The 26006-nt window shown below is 47.1% G+C and overlaps 1 protein-coding gene across 8 annotated transcripts; it reads left to right on the forward strand.

Moving 5' to 3' along the window:
- The first annotated feature begins 2814 nt into the window (after positions 1 to 2814).
- s1pr2 (sphingosine-1-phosphate receptor 2) lies at positions 2815 to 25804 on the forward strand. 8 transcript variants are annotated; one of them, XM_056287174.1, is made up of 3 exons: positions 3485 to 3503; positions 19418 to 19716; positions 22647 to 25804. In XM_056287174.1, the coding sequence occupies exon 3, from the start codon at positions 22784 to 22786 to the stop codon at positions 23897 to 23899; it is 1116 nt and encodes a 371-aa protein (XP_056143149.1). In that variant the 5' UTR covers positions 3485 to 3503; positions 19418 to 19716; positions 22647 to 22783; the 3' UTR covers positions 23900 to 25804. The 8 variants fall into 8 exon arrangements, with proteins under 8 accessions (XP_056143147.1, XP_056143146.1, XP_056143153.1 ...); XM_056287172.1 differs by lacking the exon at positions 19418 to 19716 and having other exon boundaries at positions 2815 to 3540; XM_056287171.1 differs by lacking the exon at positions 19418 to 19716 and having other exon boundaries at positions 2815 to 3503.
- The last annotated feature ends 202 nt before the right edge of the window (positions 25805 to 26006 follow it).

Raw genomic sequence — 26006 nt, forward strand, 5'->3', positions numbered from 1 at the left:
AGCAATTGCTTGAGAAAACAAAAACCAGAACTCGACACGGAAACTTGGAGAACTAAAAATCGAGACCAATGTCATTTTCTGTCGTTTTTATTTTTTGAGTCCGTCAGCAAACATAAAGCATTATGACTGTCATTCTTCACATTCTGTTTTTGCAATAACTACCCGCCCCCTCCCCCAGTCACAAAGTGCACAGCTTTAAATTATGAAGTTTCTCGTTCTGTTTTTATTTTCGAAGCCTCTCAATCTCGCTGAACACATTTTAACTGCTGAGTCCTGCTCTCAATTTTTTATTTTTTATTTTTTGCCCCATTTCTCTTTCCTCAGAGATGGGCCAGCTAGCTGTGAGTACTTACAGTGAGTGAGTGGCTTTCCAGGTCCACGAGTTGCTTCCCATATAAGAAAAACAAAAATAAACAAATAAATAAATAAAATGAAAACCCAGCTGTCACACTAGACCCAGCCAGAGGCCTTGGGCCCGAGCAAGACTGTTTTTCTCAAACAATGCCAACCCCAAAAAAAAAGTTTGTTTTAGGGGTGCGTTGGGGGACACTTCGACAAGCAACATATTCCAGTCTGTTTTAGGGGGGTTGGGGTGGTGTCGGTGGGGTTGGTGGTGGGTGGAGGGCAGGGGGTAGAGGGTATATACAGGAGGTTAGCTAATAACAGCTGCCAGATGTGGGGAGTCCCATGAGCCCGTGCTCATTCTCACAGACAATGGAATGCTTGTGAGGAGCCCCCTTACAGGAAGTGAGGTCAGGGCTCTTGACCCCTCCCTCTACGCTAAGTGGGAGACGTAGCAATGGGGTTCCTCAGAGGAGTATTGTGCTGCTCCTAAACTCATCCCCATCATAAACCCTGTTGACAGTGGAGCGGCCAACGTCATAAAGCACGTCTGCCAGACATCCAGATTACGTGCCGTCCATTCAACCTGCCGACACATGAGTGGAGGGTGACGTGACAAATACAGGGAAGAAAGCAACGGCACTGAAGGGCACCACAGATGAGCCCCCCCACCCCCTCCACCACCACCACCAGCACCACAAGGCCTAAGGTTGAGACACACTTTTTTTAAGGCGGCGGTGAAAAAACACAAAAGTGGCGGCAAAGTTTATGGTCATTTCAAAAGTTCCTCTTTTTCTGTGTGAGCACATCCCACGCACCAACTGGAGCAGGGAGGAGGCAGGGGTGAGTACTGCAGGAGTGGATTTCCAAATGATCAACCCTTTCTTTGGCAGAGTCTGGCATCTACCAGAAACAACTTGGTTCAACATGCTTATTTTTGTTGGCAAGAATCCTTCACCGCAAAGGTGTGCTGAGCACAGTGAGTTCTCACCCATGCTGTGGTTGCTGTGTCACCAGAACGCAGCCTTCTCTAGGCTGCTGCAACTGTATTTTCAAAAGCCTCACTATGGAAACACCAAGCCATCACAAGTTTAGACTGAAGAGCTGGAAGGTAAGACAGCAGATTGCGTGCTTGCCTGTGGTTCACGCAGCCAAACCGAGCAAGCTGTCGTGATGACCAAGTCACACGAGGCATAACTTAGCAAACACAATCATGGCATGTATTCCATCTTGCCCAAAGATTTCTCTTCTGTTACAAGACGTCTGTGGGACATTTTGGCTCATTTTTGACAGTACAGAAAAAGAATCAAGCGTAAAAAAAAAATTTTTAAATCCCATCAATCAACTCATAAAGCTTGCCTGTCTAATTTTACGCAAAAGAGGAATCCCCAATTACAAGAAGTGATTCACATCAATAATCTTTCAGTTTCTCTCTCTCTAATAAACATGATCACAACGTCAGCTAGCAACCTGCAGCGGTCACAGACACATAACAACATTGCTACTCGAGACGACTTTGACTTAAAGAGGGGAATGACTGTGCAGACGTTACGCTCCCCTCTGCTTCTGCGAAGGGCCCGTTCCTATATGCGAGCACCTGCCCCGTATGAGTTCAGACACAGTCCTGCTGACTAACATGCCCCGACGTACCCTCGCGTCACACTCCCATCACACACCTCGGGCATTATCATGGAGAAGAACGAGCTACCCGCTCCAACGAAGAGCAACAATAACAGTAATGATAGTAAAACGTCATTTTAAGGAGCATCTTAATGCCAAATGGGAATTGCCCAAAAAAGCTGTCCCAGCTTCTCTGTGTGAAAAACGAGAAAGCAAATTATTTTGCCTATTGTCTACAAATAACATGCATAGCCTGCATGAAACGCTTTAACACTTGGCCTTGCAACTGATTCCTGTTGCCTTCTCGTTTATGGCGTGTGTGGGTACGTTGTGTGTCTGTGCTATGCTCACGTGTGAGTGTTGTCAACGTGCCCCCCTACTGGTTTGACGTCGTTTTTGCTCTGTTGTCATGTGAAGCACTTCGGATCCACTGTGCTGTGTCTGAAGTGCTTTAGAAATAGAAACTGATTTGAAAATCTACTGACCGCTGCTTTGCATTTATTGCTGCTTCGCCATTGTTTCCTCGTGTAAAGCCCTTTCCAACTCTGTTTAAGAAAGTTAACATCATCATCATCATCATCATTATTATATGGTCCTATAAGGTGGATATGGGTTTGCAGCGGACTAGTCGGGGATTTTAAAGGGAACTCGTGTACTGGCGTTCACGCTGGGATCTACCAGCAGAGAGGAAGTGAGGAGGTGGAACAGGATGAAAACATCTGGACCTCATTTGTACCATTCAGGAGTGGAAAATGGGACTGAAACATAAGCAGTCTGAATGTACTCTACTCGTCCCAAAATCGAATTAACTAGATCGCCATTATATTTCGATATCGGGGTACTATGCTCTCTCTGGAAAGTCAATATGGGGACATCCAAAGACGGAGTGTGGTGATGTGCGTGCGTGTGTGTGTGTGTGCGCGCGCGTGAAGTGTAAGTAGTGAGAGTGTGAGTAAGAGTGTGTGTGTGTGTGTGTAAATAGTAAGAGAGTGTGTGTGTGTGGGGGTGAGTGTGTGTGTGTGTTTGTGTGACCGTGTATTGTGCGCGCGCCCCACTGACGTTTCGCAGCCTGTGGAGCAGTTGCCAGAGTTAAGAGCAAAGGACAATCAGGCGGACGCTCAACAGCGACAAAAGAGAAGGCATGACCTCCTCTTGAAGTATCCATTATTTTTAATTCAGTACCGCGCTATCTTTCTTTCCCCCCTCCTCCTCAGGGCTCGTACCGATTTTGTTGTATTTTTTGCGGCGTTAACATTTCTACTCGGATCCGGCGGCGCAGCCCAGCAATGGATTTACTCGCGACCAGACAGGGAACATCATCTAGTGCTCTTCGAAAGTTGTGATCGTCATCGTGTTGCTTTTTTTTTCACTTGTTCTTTTTCTAATTGTCCCTCGATCTTGACCCGGGGGAAAGAAAAAGAATAGCATAAAGACGAGGTGAACTTTTGACAAGAGCGTTTTGGAAACTGGCGTCCACATGGAAGAATACTAGAGGACAACTCTGACTGCGCCCAACTCTCCCTCTCCCTCTCTCTCATGGGGTAAGGAACAGCATCGAGAAACGCGTTCAACATCATGGTGAGATTGAAACCAGTGTGCCGCAGATATCCGAGGAAAAGGGGGAACAAAAGCAAGAGCGGTTTGTATTCTGCCTCTCAACCTAGATATGCGACTTTAGCATAAATCACACATGACCAGAAAAACCCCCAGTGAATTCAGGGCTCGGTTATGTCGTCCGCAGTCGCCTACAACCCCGCATTCAGTCCATTATGCGAGTCTCGTTCATGCTAAATCGCACGCGTTGAAATGGGACTCGCAAGTTGGCGGCGTATCTGACGCCGTCCGAAAATAGTTCGAATCGATTTGCGCAACACGCGTGAGGCGACTCGACTTGCGTCGCTACCGCGTTTACATTTGGGGTCGCCGCCAACGAAAAACGCTGTGTTTTTCCCACCGACAGCCACATGGAGGTAGCGCTCCATGTGACAGCTCCATTTGTTCAACGGGGAGTATGCATCACTAACTAACCTCTCGTCAGCCTAAATATTAACCAGCCGCCGCCGGTTGTTGGTCGTGTGATCAATGCAATTTTGCTTCCTTCCTATGCAGGCTTATGTTGGAGGGTGCGCCTTGCTGTGCCCCCTGGTGCGTCCTTTTAAGGAGGGGGGGGGTCCGCAGCTTCTCGAAGCCGTTGCGAAGGCCTGCTGTGCCCCCCCCCCTCCGATGTTGTTTAGGCTTGTTCATCCGTCTCTCCAAGAGAGGCATTGTACTGAAAGGATGCATTAATAAGACAAAAGCTGCCATTATCCCCTCTACCGGAGAGTTAATCTCTTGGGAGTTTGAGGCGGGCAGAGATTTAACCTCTTGCACTAGCTTTGCTGTCAGAGAATGAAACTCGCAAAACCATAGGATGTTACTTTCACTGCAAAAAGAAGTGAATTACAGACTTAGGTGTGCTCTATGGACAGCCCCTCCCCCCCACACACACGCACAGTGTGGTGCCGCAACGACGAGTCGATAAATCGATGAGCTGATCGACAGGGGATTGACCAGTTAACAGTTTTACTCATCGATTAATGGATTAAGTCGACGATCAAGTCAAACATTTGCTGCTCACAAGTTCACAGATGCTGAGATTTGCTGGCCTTTCTCTGATTCATATCATTACACTAAGTAAACAGCTTTGCCACATCACTTTGTGCTCTGGAAATTTGTGATAGGCATATCTCATTATTTCTGACATTTAACCAACTGAATGATTAATCAGCTAAGCAGGGAAAATGGTAGCTCAATCAATAATGTAAGCAGTCGTTGATTGCAGCCCTACGGTGCTCTGTGAAGGTGGAGCTAAATCTCCAAAAACAGTTATTTAACTGTGATGTTTATGTTTGGGAGTTGGTTGAGCCCTTTGCTATATCTGGCGGTTAAATTTCTCTGGTTTCCCCCAAGAAAATAGAGGGACACTTGGTGTACCTTGTCAATATCCCTACTAACAGAACCGCTGTGCGATCTGTTGTGTTTCCTTGTATCTGAAAGTAACATTGGGTGAAAATTCAACATTGGGGCATAGATAGGAGTCAGTAGCCCAGCCACGAAGCTCCTTGTTGTCGGGCAATTCCCAAATAACAGTAAGATAAGATGATAAGCTTAGCCTTTATTGCCTAGATAAAAACCTCCATCCATCATCCCCTCTCCTGTGGTAGACTCTGATGGAGTAGTGCTCATTAGCAGGTTGTCTGTAATGGTAAAAGCCTGCAGTGGCATTATCACTTGCTTGTCAGTGCTAAAGCCAAATGAAACTGAACCCTCAGACACATTTGGACATTGCAACAGGCCGACCACATGAAGACCATCATTCAGGGTTAGCAGACAGGAAGTGTGGTTAACGGTAGGAAGTGGTATGAGAATGGTAGCTGTATCAAGTGTTGAGGGGCTTCTGTCAACACCATACATGAAGCTGTTGCTGAAAGTGATGTGGCTTTTTCTCCTTTTTTGTGGGGGTAGGGGTTATGGGGAGGGGGGGATGCTTATGTTCTCAGGTACTGCTTGGTGACATGGCCGAATCTCTCAGTGTGCTGTGAAGCGGCTGGAGACCGGGCATGATTCGGCCAGCCTGCCGTCTGCATCTTTGGCCACGTGAACTCGCGGCTCATTACACCAGAACAAAACCCGCCACACCACAGCCCCCTGGCTGCTGCCAAGCTTCTTCACACACGCTGTCACACACTCCACCATCCTTGGCCCAGAGGAGAGCTACCGGGTGGTTCAATACCGCTTTGGCTGGATGCTCCGTATTTCCAGGCACATGCTCAGCTAAAGCCTTTTAGACACACGAGGATTTTGTGGCACCCTGGCTCGCGAGCGCACACACACCCACACCCACACACCGTTATGGGTTTTACCAGTCCATATAGCAGGTCTTTAAAATCCATTATGTCAGAGCCGAGAGACTGGCTCAGTCCGGTAGACTATGACGTGACGGGGCTGAAGAGGTCTCTGGACAGCGTCGTGTTGCCCACCCTGCCAGCTGTGTTCAGTCAGCCAGCCTTCATCATCACCGCCTACGTGGGCCAGGGGGACCGCTATAATCACAGCCCTCGTATTGAGGACTGCCAGGGGTGCGTGAGAAATCAAGACAAATAGATGGGGAGGATAAATAAACAGACGTAGAAGTGAATGGATGGTTAAATAAATGAATGATAGTTCAGTGGTGGGAACTGGAAGTGTGGGATTTTTTTGGGGGGGGCAGGTCACTTGGGTGTTGAAGGCAGGGGTGTGCTTGGAGTGGGTGGGGCGATCCCTGAAGGATGCTCGTGTTTCAGCCCAGCTCTGGGAGAGGCCGCTAATAGGACGCAACGAGAAGGCTTTTCCTCTGGGAGGGCGACTTCTCTTTTGTTGTCAACACACAGCACTTAAGGCCACCATATTGGAGAGGTAAAAACATTGAAAGATCAGACAGGTGAACAGGAGAGACTTGCCAGAGGCTCCTGGCCTTCTCCCTGTTTAAAAGGAAGCAGTCAGTGGCAATGGGTAAATACATAACTTCCAAAAACAAAGACTTGCTGGCTCGGGCAGGTCACCAGATCACAGGCAACAATGCGGATAATTTATTTAGAAATTGCTTGTAGGCTTTTCTCTGTGATATTAATAGTGCTCTGTGGTGCCACAGCCATCTGGGCTGCATGGGCTAAGTATTTTAGCTGGTACCCACCCCCAGTTTGCCTGAAAAACACTTTCCTTGGGTGTGGCAACTGGAGCAAAAGAAACGCTTTCTGTTAGGAAGCTACCGAAGCGCAAGTCGCAACATACAGCTGACAGCATGTAGATTTCTGTCTCTCGGCCAACGGGGAGTGTCTGGGATCAGAGGAATCTAGTCGGCCTCCTCTGCGTTTCCCATTCCCGTCTGCAAATACAACGGAGTCTTTACGCAGTCTTACCAGGTTGAGATGTCTGTATATCCATATATCTGTAAACAAAGATGTGCAAAAACTAATTCTCTTGTCTCTTTGTCTGTCTGTCTGTCTCTCTCTCTCACACAGACACACACACAGGCTTACTCTCCCACTCTCTCCTGTGAATTTCTTCATCCCTCTTTTTAAAAAAAAAATATAATCTTGTCTGGTCATGTTGAAGATGCTGTCAACATTCGCGTGTGATTTCATAAATATTTACACGAGCTGATGTCTGGTGGAGAGAAAAGACAGGTTCTGACTATTTTAAGACACCATTCGTACCTACCATGAAAGAATCCATCAGCTTTAAAAGCTCCTGTTACATGCTTTTCCCTCTCCGATGACTTAGAAAAGTGTCCCCCCCCAACCCCACCTCCAAAATGCCCAGGCAATAATGCTTGTAACAGCATGCCAGGATTTCCTAACACTTTGTCGGCAGGGGAGGGGGGTTGTTTGAATGATCCTGCGCTGCAGTTATGCCATTCTGCACATCACACTTCAAGCCAAGACCACCCTTATTTCTATGTACTGCCAGTTGGTGGTTGTGTCGAAAAGGGGTTTGCAGAACTCTAAATGGGATTTTTTTCTCTCTTTCTTTCTCATTAATCTATGACCCACACCCACACAAACGTCATGACAGATCTTTCAGAAATGATGACAAGGGAATTTAACACAAGGTTTTTGGTTTTGCGCCTGTGGCTTTGGACGGGAATGGCCGCACTTTGCTAACTCTGCACAGGTTACGCAGCCTGATTTATGGACGGCTGCTGCTGGCTGTAGTGGCACATTTAATCACTGTGGTCATGTCGTGGTTTCCTGATGTCTCGTCAATCCCAACGCTCCTGCTGCAGCCATCTTGGAGCAGGTAGTGCACACTGAGATGCTGTGGTTTTTGGACCCCCATCCTCTCTCTGCTCCTTCTTCTTCTTTTTCTCCTTCTCTGCTGGCAGCCTTTGTTATCCTCCCTGGCTTTGTTTGTGCAGCTGGAAAGCTCACCGGCATTACAGCCCCCCCCCCCAAATGCAGAAGTAGGGGGAAAAAATCAGAGGGTAAGATGGAGACGGTCTTCGTGGATTTTCGGAATGCCCCCGTCCAGTTCTTTGGGACTTGAAAAATACATCATCTGGGTGTGTTGTAGAAAAGTTTGCATAGTTGTCAAACTCGGCGTAGAGAATAGGTCCCTGCTGTTGACAAGCTGTTCTGGGTCGTCATATGATTGTCTGGTAACTTAGCAGTGAAGACACATGAGCCAACTCTGATGGCGTATTTTGTTAGAGAAAGCCGTTTGTTTACCCTTTGGTGGCTTGACTTTGAGTTATCTGTTCAAGCTTAAAGACGTGATGGACCTAACCTCGAGCCAAACACAAGCCAGGTCACGGTAGAGTTCAGACTGGTTAAAAGAGACAGATAGAGTGGAAGTGGATGTTGTTTTGTTTCAACCCAACATGACAGCTGCTCAAACTTGTCCATTTGAGGTCAGCTTTGTCTAGGTCAATGTCAAGTAGCTGTTGTCTCATTATCCTTGAAACCACTACCTCTCAGCAAGCTGCATTATTTTCAGACCTGGTTGTACAATTACAAAATGTCCCTTGGCAGGCAACTCTAACCAGATCTGGCAGCTGGCTCAACAGCGCTCCATAAAAACCCAAACGACTTACTGTAGAGCCATTGCTTATAAATACTTGACTCAAGTGATGTTTGCCAGGAAGTGAAATGGACGTAATATCCCCCAAAACGCTACAGCTCTCTATTACCTCAAGCTTGTTTCCATGCAGCACAATGTTTGTATTGGTTCCACATAGATACTGTCAATCTCTGGGAGTAGGATGTCCATATGTGTTAATATCTAATGTTTCGGGCTCCGAAAGCCAGATTTTATTGCTTCTTTTTTGCGTGTGTATAGTATAAAGCATTATTAAAATACAGAGGAACCACTGTCATGTGTGGACACAACAATGTTCCTTCTCCAGGCAACCATGGTTTTCCCTATCATCAGTACTCTTGTTTAATGGGCCTGTGTTTGCCAGGGGAGTCTGGACCTGTTTTTTTTGTTTTTTTGTTATTATGTTGGACCATGAGGTGAGATGGAGGTACTCCATCAATTGGTCATCTTATCAGCAAACAGAAGCAATCAGGACACTTTTGTGCCTCCTGTGTGCAGCTGTTATCTTTTCTTTGTCATCAACCCGCCCACACACACAAACACACACACGCACGCACACACACACACCACATACACTCCTCTCCTCCATATCATCACCTCTTGGCATGATGTCTCGTGATTGTGTGCTGGTTTCAAAGAATTAAAGAGCACAACATCCGTATCCATGAACGAGCATACAGGACCATAGTCACAGCAAATGCCCCCACTGCCAACGCACATCCACACACAAACACACACACTCATTCACTGGCAAGACACACAGGAAATAGTCACATCTATGTGTGTTGCCCTCCCGAGACCATGACAATATCCTAACCAGGCAGGGAACATGAGATGGGGTGGAGTCCAGGCTCCAGCGACACAGTAGAAAGGGAGCAGGAAGCCACAGGACAAAGGAGATGAGAACAAGGGTTCAAAGCCATTCTTTAGATGCACGGTGGTGGCCAGGTGGTGGTGGAGCATTCATTGTATTGACAAGATAGACAAGACAAGAACATGGGTAGGTGTGAGAGTAGTGGGATGATTGAAACCTGAACCAGGCACATATCTGTGTCTAAATCCATAATGCCACATTGCAGCATAATGTTAGCCCCAGATATCGTTCCGCTGTAACTTGCCTTACTAGGGCCAGTAAGACTTGTCCAGTTTTCATCTCGCAACCATCATCCGATTTTACTGGGTCAAACCAGTTTACCTGGAGAATAGGGCTCAACAATGTGGTGTATTGTTTCAGAGTCGATATTTTGACATACACGTATAGGAGTCACATTACAAAGGATGCAGTTTAAGGCAAATTGGGCCCACCATTCATGTTAGGGTAAAACAAAAAAAAAACGTTTTTAAAAATGAGCAAATTCCGCTTTTTATGACTGCTTTTGGAGTAATCTTGCACATCTGACAAATTAGATTTTTTCTGATTTAATGTCTTATCGGACAACCTTATTTCTCCTCTGAAATCACCCTGATCATTGCTAGAGGGACAAATTCTTCAAATGACACTTTGACGGTTAAAAGCTGCATATAGCTGGTCAAATTATGTATCTCTTATTTTTTCTTCTTTTTTTGGGGGGGGGGTATTTTTCCCCTTTTTCTCCCAAGTTGTATCCAGCCAATTACCCCACTCTTCCAAGCCGTCCCGGTCGCTGCTCCACCCCCTCTGCCGATCCGGGTAGGGCTGCAGACTACCACATGCCTCCCCCGATACATGTGGAGTCGCCAACCACTTTTCACCTGACAGTGAGGAGTTTCACTAGGGGGACGTAGCACGTGGGAGTATAATGCTATTCCCTCCAGCCCCCCCCCCCCCGAACAGGCGCCCCGACCGACCAGAGGAGGCGCTAGTGCAGCGACCAGGACACATACCCACATCCGGCTTCTTCCCGCAGACACAGCCAATTGTGTCTGTAGAGACGCCCGACCAAGCCGGAGGTAACACGGGGATTTGAACCGAAGATCCGTGTTGGTAGGCAACGGAATAGACCGCCACACTACCGGACGCCCATGTATCTCTTTTTTATTCAATTTTATGTAGTACAAAAAAAACAAAGCAAAAATATCAAGTGATGTTTTTTCCTCTATCGTTCAGCCCAACTAGAGAACAGCAGCACACTTCTCTAATGCGTGTTGGTGGTTTTCCTTTAGCTCGGTTTATTCTGTAGCTGGCATTCTGGGAACAGCTTCCTGTCGGGACTGGTAGAGAAGAGAGACGTAGACTTAGCGCCGGTGGACACTTTTTGGTTTTGAATTGGTAAAACTATCATTAGACTTTTATCCTGCATGGCCTAGACTCTAATCACACCTTGTATACGACACCTCAGACCAACTCGAACAACATTCGTCTGTGACAAATGTGAACGACATTGTCGCTCTAACGCGGGCCTGATGGCCCACAGGCGTGCTTGCCGAGCTTAAATCGCATCACAGTCATCGTTTCAGTGGACTGCCGAAGAGTATACGGCACCTCACCGGTACCGTTTGACTTTTTCAGTGTCCATAGACTGCGCGCGGAACGCTTGGTCAGGACTATCAGCCCCACACACACGCACGCACGCAAACACAATGCCACTACCCCCCAACTTTGAACCGATTTGACTTCCGGAGCCACTTTTACGATCGTTATGATATTACAGGTGTAGCGAATTCGGGGGGCAGTCTGGGAGAACGTCGCCACAGCCGGGACGCGAACACGTGTCTCCCACTCCGCAAGCGACAACGTCGACTATTTCTATTTATCCATGCACGTTACGCCACCCCCCTCCTTCGGGAAGCGCGTCCCCGCGCTTAAGGATTTCAGCTTCTTCACGCCTCTGGGCGCATACGCTTCCGATGGCCTCACGATCTCACCATCCCACTTCTCACACCAATGTAGCGAATTCGGTGGGCACTCGGGAGCAACGCCACAGCCGGGACGCGAACCCGTATCTCCCGCACCGCGGGCGACGTCGCTAACCGCTTCGACTGAAGGGTCCCGAACCGTTAGCCAAGGGCCAACGTGTCTACTTATCCGTGCACGTTAGACAGGTAACACGTTGTTAAGACACTAAAGAATAAGTCCTATCGTACTGAATTTAAAAAGAAACGCCAAACTCACCACTGCTCTTTAAATATTGCCGAAGAACTGTCTTCCGTCTGGCAATCCCCCGGCTTTCGCTGGCATTGCCCCGGAAAAAAACTTGTTATTTTTCGGCGTTTAATGATTCACTAAACGCTAACTGGCTAACCAGAGAATGTGGTGGCGGTTTAATATTAACCTTATGAAGGGAGCAGCGTTGGTGTGTGAAAATTTGATTCACATCACATGACACAATTAGCTAATACGTTTTTAGATAACAGAATGTGCTGCTTTGTGATTGGCTGTGTGGGGGCCGAGTGTATGACGTATATTGCTACCGTTGGATTCGAATTGTTTACATGTAGGTAGGCTCTACTGCTTCCACGGTCCTTGCAAGTGACCTAAAGTACCAATGTATGATATTAGGTTGTTAGCTATGAAGGTGCTGCGTTTTTTTTTTATCTGTTATGATCTTAATACAAGAAAATGTGCACTTATTAACCATGGGTACAATTATCACACTTCTTCAGCAGGGGAAGGGATTAGGAATAAAACTCAATTTTTGAGCAAGAAGTTTTTTTTTTGAGTGTGCCAGCAGACTTCTTTTAATCGCCAGCCTTTCTACAGAATATGGCATAATGAAGTCTTTAATAGGGTCCTACGCGAACATGTCTGTCCCAGATGTTCTTTAAATAAATCCCTTTCCTGATGTGCTTTTAATCACCTCTTTGTGGCCGCCTCTTCTGATCTCTGCCGTGAAGTTTCAAAATATATTAGGAAGCGAGTAGGAGGCGGCGCAGCCGTTTGGATGAGGGAAATGTGATGCCGTAAATCAGGGGGTGGGATGAAAGGGAAATATGCAGAGCGAAAGTGATACAAGCTTATGAATAATTTCGAAATGGATAGTTCTTTGGTTGACAGGCACAGTCCGAGGGTGAATGCATTACAGTAATTGCCTGTAAGGCGCCACCCTCTGGGCTCCCAAGGGCCAAATTGCGGATGGAGGAGGGGAGTAGATGGGGTGGAGTGGCGGGGGTATGTCTGCTGGTCACGAGGCTCTTGTGATGCCCATCTTTGCATGGCTCTTTGTCTTCGGTTCCCTCTCACTTTTGCTCTAAGAGTCCCACCAGCGCATGAACGGCTGTCGTAAAACAAAAACACAGCAAAGTCGCACAGCCAGACTGAGGAGGAGAGAGGACAAAGTGACTGAGACGGTGAATAAAGGTCTTGTCTTTCTGACAGACCCGTGTAGACAGACCAGACCCCGTCTGAGGGGGTTGTGCCCAAACTGTCAGCGTCTGATGAGCGAAAGGGTAATCCCTAATTACGTGATTAAACCCTGTGTATTGGGGACACCCACTCCCCTGATATCCAGCATCTTAAACAAGCTTTTAATGAAGCGTGGTTCTGGAATTAGCATAATAACGGACAAAGGCAGAGGAAGCTAAGAGCTATTGCAGACTGGAAGTAAATTAGAAGTGGCTGCCCAATCAAGGAATTAAAACGTGAAATGTCTTTCTGTGCTCTTTCCCCCCTTTGGTTTAATCTGGTGATACAGATAAATCATTATGAGAACGATATTGATACAGACTTGTAAGAGGACAGGATCTCTATGCTTTTGGAAAATACTGAAAGGAATGTGATTTGTGTAAGCCTGAGACACTGGCAGGTTTACACAAAGTACAAGATGTTTTTCAGCTGTTCTCTCTCTCTCTCTCTCTCTCTCTCTCTCTCTCTCTCTCTCTCTCTCTCTCTCTCTCTCTCTCTCTCTCTCTCTCTCTCTCTGTCTTAAATCTGCTGTTTCTTCTCTGGAATTCCTCTTAAAGCACCAAACTCTGAGATATCACAGGCCCCATCTCATGTCTGTCGTCTCTGTGGGCTCTCAACAGTACAAGTCACAGAGCGACTCAAAAACCAACTCTATCCATTATCTGTTGTCTTTGCTTCACCTTGAACCTGCTGTCTTTTTTCTTTTTCTTTCTTTTTTTTTTTAGAAAAAATACTCGTTTTATATTTATACTATATACATATAAATACTCATACAAGAGATCCTCGTGTTTTTCACCTTTTCTTGTGTAATCACTGCCAGCATGTATCAGCTCCCACCCCATTCTCTCTCTCTCTCTCTCTCTCTCTCTCTCTCTCTCTCTCTCTCTCTCTCTCTCTCTCTCTCTCTCTCTCTCTCTCTCTCTCTCTCTCTCTCTCTCTCTCTCTCTCTCTTGCTCTCTCGCTCCTCAGGCCTTTACTACTACCATTTCCTTTGTTTAAGAAGTGACCATGAAGCAGTTGTGGATATTTAGATGATGGCGTGCTCTGATAAGAGAATGTTGTGTCTGGATGTGACGGTAAGTGAATTGTGATTTCAGTGAGTTAGCATGGTGTCTAAATTAGGTTTATGTTATTTTCCTTTCAGTTGGGTTGATCGGTGTCTGGCTGACTGCAAACGTGCACGTCTACCTGTGGTGTTTTCATGTCAGCAGTGCCTCTTTATCTCCTCTTGTTTTGGCCGTCGGTGTTATCAGCATGCGGGTCGGCACTGAAGCGTGTAACAGAGATAATGGTGGAGGAGAAAAGGGCAGTGAAGGGCTGTCCATCGCTAATGTCTTTTCCTCTTTACTCAGATAAGCTCTGGCAGTAGGATCTCATGGGAATGATATGGAGGGAGGGGGGTTTTGAGGGGGCTGTCCTGGCCTTCGCAGTAGAAAGGCCAACTCTGAGCCGTTCCACCATCTCCAAATATGATTCACTGTGATGTACCAAGGTGGACCAAGGTCATCTAAACCACCACGGCACCTCTCAGTCGTGTTACACCAGTGGGATGAATCCCTTCCTCCAGCCCTGTCACACACCATTCCTCTGAAAATGTACGCAGCGCCGCCTGAGAATTGACTGTGGGGGCAATCAATGATGTCGGCATGCTGGTGTGAAGAGCTTATGGTTAAGACTGATCGTCAGACGGCGCGCCGTGGCCACTTTGCTAACACCGTTTGCAGAGAGGGCCTGAACCTGTGTTTCCAAGTGTACGAAGAGCAACTGCACATTGACTTTGCTTGGTGTAAAAAGGCCTCGCATCAATTAGCAAATGTACAAAAACGTGTGACGGCTCAGAGGATCACTAGGCCGCTGATAGAGCTGAGGTTTGTTCGGAGGATGATGAGGTATGCCTTGAATAAATATTCCAAGTATATGTATGAAATACTTGCAACTTGGAACATGTTTGAGTATCATTTGTGTCATCGTCTGCTTCTGTTATTTCCCGAATGAAACTGCTGTGGTTGTGGCAGGGAAACTTTGCAGCAGGGGTTCCTGTGTAGGTAGCATTACAGCAGTTTTACTTTCACTCGTAGTTCTTCATCCATAATACTCTACAAGTTATGCGTTACAGGAAAGATGCAAAAATTATGTGGGTTGACATCCTCGAGTGTTCATGTGCCACTGTAGTTTGGTTTTTCCTCTGAAACCTGACAGTCTGTTAGCTTGGTGGCTGTGGTTGGTAGTGGACCATGTACAGCAGCTGGGATGGCGGGGGGAGAGGGGTGTCTCAGCTTTTCATCATCCAAGTGCATCATGCTCTAAGCTAATTGACTAAGATACTCCCTTGTCTTCCTTCCCAAATTGTGCGCCGGCTAGCTTGCTTCACTTACGTCAGCAACTCCCACACAAGATTAGTGATGTCGGGACAAGAAGGTGCGGGATGATTTCCTTGGCGGTTGTAGTGGCGCTCTCAGAGTTCATAACCACACCCGCTCACCATTTATGCATGTGTGTGTATGTGTGTGTGTGTGTGTGTGTGTAGGTGTAGGATTGAGATTGAGCAGCAGAGGACAAGATAAATCACAGCAGCAGATACCTTGTGTATCCATGATAGATAACCTTGTGGCAGCTCTAAAAACCCAGAGAGATTACAAGTGTACTCTAGAGGAAACAATAGTCTGGTGTTCACCGCCATTGGATATCCGGCACCAAGCACGGCAGTGTTAGAGCCGTCAAAATGTCTCCCAAAATAAAATTCCAGTAATTAACATCTTGTGCCCCGTTGCCAAAAAATGTAACAGATAAAGTTGTCTCTTTGGATATCCTTTCCAGGTTTAAAATGGCCCTTTTTGGTCCCGTGGTGGGACACCTTGAGCAAACGGGTAAACTCGAGACGTTTGAGTTTGTATCAGGAGGTGGCTGGTAAGTGGGCCCTGGTCGTTTAGTTCTGTGTTGTGATTATAGCAGCTTATCAGCAGAGAGCGTGAAGGACAGATAGTGCGAGATGCGTTCCAGGAAGTTCTTTACCAAAGAGGAACCATTTAATAGTGGACACTTTTAGGGATTCGGTCGAGGTGAACTAACGGTAAACTCGCTGCAATGCAAACAACGTAAGTTGCAAATGTAAACTGCCCCAAGACAAGTTTATCACTTCTCTTATCTGGAACCAAATGTTTGGGTGCGATTGTGGGCAGGATTGAAAATGTGTGTGTGTGTGTTGGAAGTGTGTAAGGCTGCAATGTCAAGGTTTAAGGCAATAGTCCAATGGCCTGTCTCGCTAAGCAACGTTCCTGAGTTAGTGAAGTAAGTCAGGACTTGAATCAGAATCAGAACTCTTTATTCATCCTCGAGGGGAAACCGGGTTCTATTACAGACACTCACGCTCTAGTAGGAAAAAACTAACAAGATACAAGATAACAAGAAAACAGAAACAAATAGAAATAAAAGATAAAGTAAGACATAGAAATAAGAACAAAATATATCAACAAGCTTGGTGCACACAACACTCTCTATACTGCACCACCCACCGCAGCACACAACGAGCAGCACAAACAAAACCCGACAGGGTCAAACAAGTCTAAGGGCCACTTTGGGTTTTGAGATTGAGGTTTTACTTTTAACCAGGGTACGTTACACACGTGTGGTAACTGGAGCTGCACACCTGCAGAGGAGCGGGTTACGTCCAGCCTATCGGATCCGAATATGAGAAGACCCCCGCTTGCCCACCAGTTCACTGGTCAACACAGGGCAATTCTCAAAAGTGTCGCCTGTCGATCTGGGTGCACAGTTGTGAACAAAGATAGATGTCACTTATCATTTCCAGTGGTCACTTTTTATTATTCCAGCCAAATTTTTCATGCATAAATGCAAATCTGTACCAACATGCACACAGATGCAACTGTGTGGCCATCCAAAAGGTATTGAAACTGTTTTCTGGGGCATCCGGGTGGTGTAGCGGCCTATTCCGTTGCCTACCAACACAGGGATCACTGGTTTGAATCCCCGTGTTACCTCCGGCTTGGTCGGGTGTCCCTACAAACACAATTGGCCGTGTCTGCGGGTGGGAAGCCGGATATGGGTATGTGTCCTGGTCGCTGCACTAGCGCCTCGTCTTGTTGGTCGGGGCGCCTGTTCAGGGGGGAGGGGGAGCTGGGGGGAATAGCGTGATCCCCCCCACATGCTACGTCCCCCTGGCGAAACTCCTCACTGTCAGGTGAAAAGAAGCGGCTGGCGACTCCACACGTATGGGAGGAGGCATGTGGTAGGCTGCAGCCCTCCCCGGATCAGCAGAGGGGGTGGGGCAGCGACCGGGACGGCTCGGAAAAGTGGGGTGATTGGCCGGATACAATTGGGGAGAAAAGGGGGGGGGGGACATTTTCAATTATTGTACATTGTGATTAAAAGTAAGAAAGCTATTAATCTGTTCAACATCTTTGAAAGTTAATTTTTTTGCCCCAAGTTAATTTTTTTTGCCCAGTATTGTTCATATTCATATTTTTATTTTGTAATTCAATCCTATGTCACCAATTTTTAGTTTAGTGTTTAGGTTATTGTGCATAAACTGTAGATGATATAGTGACGACCTATTTGGATTGTAAATCTTCTTGACTGTTATACACAAAAATGAACTTGAGGACACAAATAGAAAGAGGGGCTGTAGACAAGGTGAGGGTGTTAAAAACCTGCTGTGTGCAGCGACATGGCTTTACCTGGCCACAGCTCACATCACATATGGATTCTGCAGGGAGAGTGGACTTCCTCTGCACATGTTTAGAGCCTCGGCTGTAATGCGGCTGAAACCTATGCAATACATATGTCATCACTGCAGTAAGAACAGGAAGTTACAATCCTATTTACAGACGTTGCAATTGCAGCCTTTTGGATTTGTGTAGCTGGAAATCGCAGACCACTTTTTCCCTTTGTGACACAGGCCTCAGGTCTGAAGCACTTTCGCCAGGAGAAACTGGAGCCTGCTTCTAGTGTGTGTGTGTGTGTGTGTGTGTGTGTGTGTGTTTTACAGGTAGCAGGTGTTGTAATGAGGCAGTGTTTGTGAGCAGGCAGACTGCTAATTGGGGCTTATCAGGTGTACCTGGGAAATCCAAACAGCACCTGGGGCCTTTGTGCAACCGAACCGTCAGTCACATGATGGACAGAGAAACGCCGCCTGTGGTCAGGGTTTCAGAATCATCACTTCCTGTCTAATATTCTCTCTTTTTGAGATTTAAAACTCAGCGTGACTTACTGGGTTTGTTGCTGCTTTGGCATTACTATGTGTTAGAGATTCTTCATGTACTGGACAACCTGAGGTTACAGAACGGAAACATGGTCGTTGGCCACCAGCTTTGTGCACTTATTAACCAGTTTTTCTTTTTTTTGCCATTTTTCTACCTTTTTCTCCCCAATTGCACCCATCCAATTACCCCACTCTTCCCCGAGCCGTCCCGGTCACTGCTCCACCCCCTCTGCCGATCCGGGCGGGGCTGCACACTACCACATGCCTCCTCCTATACATGTGGAGTCACCAGCCGCTTCTTTTCACCTGACAGTGAGGAATTTCGTCAGGGGGACGTAACGTGTGGGAGGATCACGCTACTCCCCCCCCCCCCGAACAGGCGCCCTGACCGACCAGAGGAGGCGCTATTGCATACCCACATCCGGCTTCCCGCCCGCAGACAGCCAATTGTGTCTGTTGGGATGCCCGACCAAGCTGGAGGTAACGCAGGTTTGAACCGGCAATCGCTACGCTACCCAGGCGCCCCCTTTTTTTTACTCTTTCTGAAGCGTGAGCATGGGCCATTTAGGTCAAGGAGATGAGTAAAATGTTTGTGTTGGGCTTTGACAGACGGGACTTCCTGTTGGTTCTGTTGTTTCTTCGATGTCCTCTGTCTCCTTGTCATTTTTCCACTGTTATGTACTCAGTTGTCTCCCTTATCCCCTCTTTTCACGGCGCTCGCTCTCATCTCATCATCGTATAACGTAAAGTCTAGGCAGGAGATTGACTTTTATAACTGACTTTTAATGTCATTATAACCAGCTCCTTTATATGATGAGACGGAGAGTGTCCTTTGCAGAAAAATAACTCTTTCGTCTCCATCTTTTTGTTTTTTGTAAGGCAAGTGACTACACAGTATACTACATGTATTTCTGCATGCTGTTTGCTTATGGGAGGTCGCTCTCTGCTACCAGTTTGTGTAGGAAAATGCAATGTAGCAGTGTGATGTGTGAATGAATGGACCAACTTGTCTTGTAAGGCCACCTAGGCTAGGCAGCTGCGAATAAAATCATCCATCAGTCAAGCTTTACTCTCTTCTACAGACTTCTACAGCCAATATTGTGGATTTGGAGATCTTCATTTGCAGTCAGATACAGTGACACCGCTCTAAACTGCAGCCTCGTTGTGGGGTTTTTCGTCTTTTTCAGACACTGCCGGCACAGGGGGTGGTCTCAGCCTCTCGCTATCCCATTGTGTCAGATAGGAAAGGAGTCATTAGTCAGCTTGGTGTGACCAAAGTTGTTTTGTTTTTCTTTTTACAGTCTTTTTATGCCTTATGTCCATTGTGGGAGCGTGACAGTGAGGTATGGGTCAAACGCGGGGCATAAGTTTTGTCGCCTTCTTGCCAGGGAGGTTCTCCATAGACACTCGCCCTCTGTCGAGCAGCTGGAGGGGTAAACGTCATGATAACACAGCAGATGGGAGCAGGGCAGGGCTGCGGCGAGACAGCACTGCAGGCAAACCAGCCCGTCAGGTTTCACACGCTGTCACATCCCTCGATGACAGACACACAAGACTCCTCCACAACAGTGGGGCCTCGAGTTGCAGAGCCAACACAATGGTGAGACTAAATAAAAAGCAAAAAAAAGGTCATGGACCTTGGTTTTCTCACCGAAGTCGGTGAGAAAACCAAAGACTGTAGAGATGCAGATATAGTTTGAATTTGCAGGCTGCTCCATCGGCAACGTCATTAAAGGCTGCAGCGGTGTAACTTACTCGGTTAGTGCGGCCACGTGCTCTCAGCACTCACACCCTTATTTGCGTCGCCTAATGGACCCAAAAGAGGGAGGGAGACGGTGGCCCCATGCAGCAGTTCTGGTAATGCAGTGCTGAGCTGTCTACTAAAACTCAACTGATACAGTCGCAGTAGCCAAATGGAAGCGCTGTGTCCCGCACCGGGGCTACGGGACGCAGCACTCTGCTCACTGAAGGAGACTATTGTTCTTTGTTCATGCTTCAGGAAACAGTGCACTGATTATTATTGGCAGCCGCGTGCAGATGTGTGTTTAACCTGTCTGCGTAGAGCCAGACTGCTGTGCCTAGAAGACCGCGTCTCTGTCTCCTCCTCAGGTGTGTGTAGAGAAGGTCGTGCACCCTTTGCGCAGCCCTGTGTGTTGCAACACATCCGTGGTTTTTTTGTGTGCGCCTGTTGAGCACGCAAAGCAGCAGTGTCTCAGATTCCTGCCTTTATGTCCAGATGCCGTTCCACATGGATGCCCTCTTTCTGTCTCTTGTCTTCCCCACCCCCCAACCCCCTCTCTCATAACCCTCTGTGAAGCCAAGTCCCGGCCCGGCAGAAATGGTGTGGCGGCTCAGCTCCTAGTAAAAGCGAGTAGCAGAGTGCAGCCATCTAAAAGCCGAGGGCAGCGATGGAGGCGTCGGTGTTAAGTTTCCGCCGGAGCTGCTCTCCAGAGGGATCGCATGACCCGTGACAGGTTTAAGACACCCGCTGCAACTCTTAATTAGCTTTCCAGAAGCAAGCCTCCAAGTTTCCTTTGTTAGAAATGCAGCAGCATCTTTTCCTATTAGGCCAAGCAGCTACAGCCCATTTTCACTTGTCTCATTTGTTTGTTTGTTTGTTTGTGTGTTTATAGATGGATCATTAAAAAAAGGGGGGGTCTGGGGGGGTCAGGGTAGCATAGCGGTCTGTTCCGTTGCCTGCCCGGCGAATCCCCGTCTTGCCACCGGCTTGGTCGGGCGTCCCTACAGACATAATTGGCCGTGTCTGCGGGTGGGAAGCCGGATGTGGGTATGTGTCCTGGTCGCTGCACTAACGCCTCCTCTGGTCGGTCGGGGCGCCTGTTCAGGGGGGAGGGGGAACTGGGGGGGAATAGCGTGATCCTCCCACACACTACGTCCCCCTGGCGAAACTTCTCACTGTCAAGTGAAAAGAAGCTGGCAACTCCACATGTGTCGGAGGAGGCATGTGGTAGTTTGCAGCCCTCCCCAGATCGGCGGAGGAGGTGGAGCAGCGACCGGGATGGCTCGGAAGAGTGGGGCTGGGTGCAGTTGGGGAGAAAAGGCGGGGGGGTGTTCACTGTCAAAAAAGTAGGTCTTGGAAATAATATTAGGGGATTTTCAGCAGTCGTGGGTCAGCCAAGGCAACGTTCCTAAAAACTAGAAGCCACTGTACATGCAAGACTACCTGCGTTATTTCCACATTGTTAGAATAGATAGGGATAAATAAGGATATCTAACCGGCACTACAACGGACTGATTTGAACAACTGGCATTGAATCCAAATGTAAAAATGGAGGCATTTTCCCAGCAAGTCAGGAAAACTCCTATCATTTTTAGTCAAAGGTGTGTGTCTGCTTTGTTGCCGGCTGTGTGGAGCAGCCAGAACGGGCTGGTCGCGATGGATGGGCCTGTCTGACCCAGGAGCTATGTTGGAAGTGAGAGAGGTAAATTCACTCGGGTGGAATGGGGTGTGTGTGCGTGTTTGTGTGTGTGTGTGTGTGTGTGCGTGTTTGTGTGTGTGTGTGTGTGTGTGTGTGTGCGCGCGCTCGCTCGCACCGCACAACAATGCCGTGTGTTGACAGCCGAGTCCTTGGACAATGTTCATGGAATGTCCCTTTCTGTCTGAAAGTGTGTGCTCTTGTCTGAGCACCAGCACTCAGCCTGACACGTTAGTCATTCCATCTGCTTTAAGTTCGCCACTTTAAACAGGAAAATATAGTGGATTTTTCTTTCTTGCTTTCTTTTTGTGTCTGGAATTGATTTTTAAGTTTTAGGTTTGCCACAAAAAGCAATTTTTCATGATAATAGATTGTGGTTACCTCAACTCCAATCCCGAGCTTCCGGATTATTGCTCTCCAAATCCATTTGACGGCTTGGCTAGCAGCCACCACTGACCGCCCGCCCGCCTGTGTTGGTGTTCAGCTGGAGGCAGCAAATGGGTGCAGAGAATGCAGTGCGTTTGCATTACTGTAAGCAGGTGACCACGCAGCCGGCCCTGCCCTCACACTTACTCTGCGACTGGAGATCTTTATATGTCTAAAGGAAATACCAGCCCCTCGTTCTTAATCCGTCCGTGTTACTGTGGGAGTTGTGTCATGTCAAAGAAATTTAGGATTTTATTGAAGCCTGTGCTTTCTCCCACTGCTCTTTTAAAATACGGGTACTGCAAATCCAGAAAAGATGTGTAATGCATTCTTTCATGCAAAAAAAAAAAAGTGGTTCTAGTGAACATATGAGAATGCTTACAAAATACTCTACCGTGTTTTCCATCATACATTTGACTTGATCTGAGAGTTTTAAACCAAACCACAGTACACGACAGGTGTTTGCCTTGACACTATAATTTTATCTGTTTTGTCCTTTTTTCTTCTTTGTTTTGCTCTTACAGCTGATGAACACTATTTATTGTAACAAACCATGCTCCGAATGCACATTTGCTTTCTCTGTAAAACAGCCACTTGCATCGGTGTAGCAAAATGTCCCGTGTCGGTTACTCAAACTATCTCTCGCTCTCTTTTTCTGTGTCTGCAGGTGACCCACATAGGTTCCCCTGCGACGTGACTGTGGGACAGGCGGTCTCCCTCCCAAGCCTGCGCCCTTGCCCGGTCCCTTCCTGGGAGGGAGTAACTATCATCGGCCCGGACACGCTCCACCACTCCACTGTGTGAATGACTCTATGCCGTAAAGCCACCGTGCTCTGCCACCCCGTCGCCATGAAGAGCAAGTATTCCCAGTACTACAACCGGACCTTGATCCAGTCCTACTATGCCTTTGCCAAGAACATGACCAACCAGGAGTTGGAGGAGCGCACGATGGGGAAGAAAGGGCTCACCACGCTCAACGTTGTCATCGTGATCCTCTGCAGCATCATCATCCTGGAGAATCTGTTGGTTCTCATCGCCGTTTTCCGCAACAAGAAGTTCCACTCTGCCATGTTTTTCTTCATTGGCAACCTGGCCTTCTCTGACCTGCTAGCAGGCTCCGCCTACATAGCCAACATCTTTTTATCAGGGCCAAGGACCTTTGAGCTAGTGCCGGTGCAGTGGTTCATTCGGGAGGGCACGACTTTCATCGCTCTGACGGCGTCAGTCTTCAGCTTGCTGGCCATCGCCATAGAACGCTACATCGCTATCACCAAAGTCAAGGTGTACGGCTCAAACAAGACCTGCCGCATGTTCCTCCTCATAGGAACCTGCTGGGTCACCTCCATCCTGCTGGGGGGCCTTCCCATCATCGGTTGGAACTGCATCAATGACCTCCCCGAATGTTCTGCGGTGTTGCCCCTCTACTCCAAGAAGTACATCCTTTTTGTTGTCACCATTTTTAGCATCATACTGCTATCCATCGTCATCCTCTACGTAAGGATCTATCTGATTGTGCGTTCCAGCCACCAGGAAGCAACCAACTCCCCCGCCTACGCCCTTCTGAAAACTGTTACCATAGTGCTGGGCGTCTTCATCGTGTGCTGGGTGCCAGCCTTTACCATTCTCCTCCTGGACTCATCCTGTAAGATACAATCCTGCCCCATCCTTTCCAAGGCCGAAGTCTTTTTTGGCTTTGCGACTCTGAACTCAGCTCTGAATCCCCTGATCTACACGCTGCGCAGCAAAGACATGAGGAAGGAGTTCCTGCGCGTACTGTGCTGCTGGGGCCTGTTGCAGAGCGGACGCTCCGCTGACCGCTGTCTGGTCCCCCTGAAAAGCTCCAGCTCTCTGGAGCACTGCACCAACAAACATGAACATCAGACCACCCCCATAATGCAGGATTGTACCACTTGCGTCTGATTTCGCACCGACGTTGTTTGTGTCTATGTTCAGTATGAGACAGAAAGAGAGACCGAGAGACCGGTAGAGAGAGAAAACATCCTTAAGAGGGAGAGAGAAAGCAAAAAGTGTGCATGTTTATATTAGACCAAGAAGTAAGACTGTGAGCAGGCGAAGAGACTTGAGAGAAAACGGCTAGGAACCGGAGACCCACACATGGCTGAGACACAGCTGTCTTTTGAGACACATTCTACTAAGCAAGACTTTATCTCATCACAAATCAAAATAGCGTGTGTTTATGTTATCAGCTTTCATTGGCTTAAAATCATGCAAAGGTGTAAAAACACAAGAGGAAATGTTCTATGAACTCGCTGTCTGACGTGAGACCTTGCAGAAATGTGAAAAAAATGGCTTTTTCATGGGTACTCTGACCAGTTACAGAAAATGTCTTAATATGCAGCTGTAAACCTTTTTAATTTACATGACTTTCCTCTTCTTTTTTTTTAAAAATGTGCGTGTATTAAAAGCCAAATATACAAACGGATCAAATAATATGCAAAAACTTTAAGGCCTGTGCCAGTGCAAAGCTTGCAAAGATGCACTTTGTAGATTTGTAGGCAGTGTTGCGATTGTTTTTCATAGGCTATTAGCTTATGAAAGGCTTAAACATATAAGTCTCCGTTGTTCATATATAACGCCTGCACACTCATTGCTCATACATAACAGAGCCAGGAGTTAGTGATGAGGTTAACATGGGACAAACCAAATTACAATAAATCAGTGCCCACCCCCACACACTCCTAAACCAGGACTTCGTATTACCTATGTAACCTTGCATAGAGCCCTTTGATTAACTGCAACCAACTTACGTACTCTACTCACATATAATGCATGCATTTCTAACTTGCTTGTAAGTGCTAACGTGTATGGTATGCTTCAGCTCCAGCATCATAATTAACACCCCGCCCCCACGTTTCTTCTCGTAATCTGTCCCTCTTGTTTTTACTGTCGTCTTTTATATCTTAACAGTTTCCTGAGAGGAAGGCCCAATCAGAAGGCACATTTCCTGAAGTGAGTTGGCACTGATAAATTTGACTCAATGACAGGTGTCGAGTAGCACGTTCTTATGGGATTTTTTTTTGTTGTCTTGACAGTGTTATAGCAACACAGCAACAGTGTGCTCTCTCTGTTTATGCCTTCCTCTTAGGGGAAAATGAGGCTGAATGTAAGTATGAAGTGTTTGGGGCAAATGCCCCAACTTTTGACAGTATTATTGACTAGTTTTGTACATTTACTTGTCTTTAATGGGCAGAGAGTGGGATGAACAGGGTAGGTCACTCTCACTGTGAAGTCTTCAACAGCGCCACGAATTAGAAAACTATTGTGAACACCCTGGTTTAATTTGCTAGACATATGCCTTGTGCAAGTAGGAAGGCACGAGATCTGTTCAGAGTAAACGCATCTCGTCTTTCCAAAATCTCCTCACTTCCCCTGCAAAGAGGGACCAGATCTAATTTCAAAGGAGTAGAGGCGATCTGCGTACCCTCATGGGAGGTCAGCTTCATCCTCTTTCTCTGAAGACCCATAACACGCAACTTCCTTCAGCCGTAGGAAGTCCTGTTTTTCATAGTCCGGTTCCTGTTGTTCAGGGTTGGCTTAACCTTCTTCCTGTAGACACACAGACATGCACATGCGTACACCCAAATACACACATGCACACTCTTAGCCAAACTTCTCCACATGCATAACCGCCCTCCTTTTTGTCACCATTTCTGTTAAGGATTTGTAATTTAGACAGCCAAGTTGAAGCGGTGAAAAGCACTTTGGCAGCTTTAAGGGTATCTGTTTCCCCCCAGGATTTTCAGATGGAGACGTGTCTGTACCTATCACTTCGTTGTGTTGCCTCTATATGACTTTTTTTTATAATAAATATATGAACAACTATGTATGTTTGTAAGTATGTATGTATGTATGTATGTATGTATCTATGTACAGCATGTATGAAAGCGTGTTATTGTATGAAATGTCTTGTGTGCAATATCCTTATGTGTCTAATACGCTTCCTGTGTAAAATCGGTACGTTAAACACTAAACATGACGTTAAACACATACACATTTTGTTATTTGC

This window comes from Lampris incognitus, chromosome 10, assembly GCF_029633865.1.
Source record: "Lampris incognitus isolate fLamInc1 chromosome 10, fLamInc1.hap2, whole genome shotgun sequence".
Classification (NCBI taxonomy): domain Eukaryota; kingdom Metazoa; phylum Chordata; class Actinopteri; order Lampriformes; family Lampridae; genus Lampris; species Lampris incognitus.

Excerpts from the sequence above, each read along its gene's own strand:
- s1pr2 (XM_056287172.1), top strand. The coding sequence starts at position 22,784 with ATGACTCTATGCCGTAAAGCCACCGTGCTCTGCCACCCCGTCGCCATG.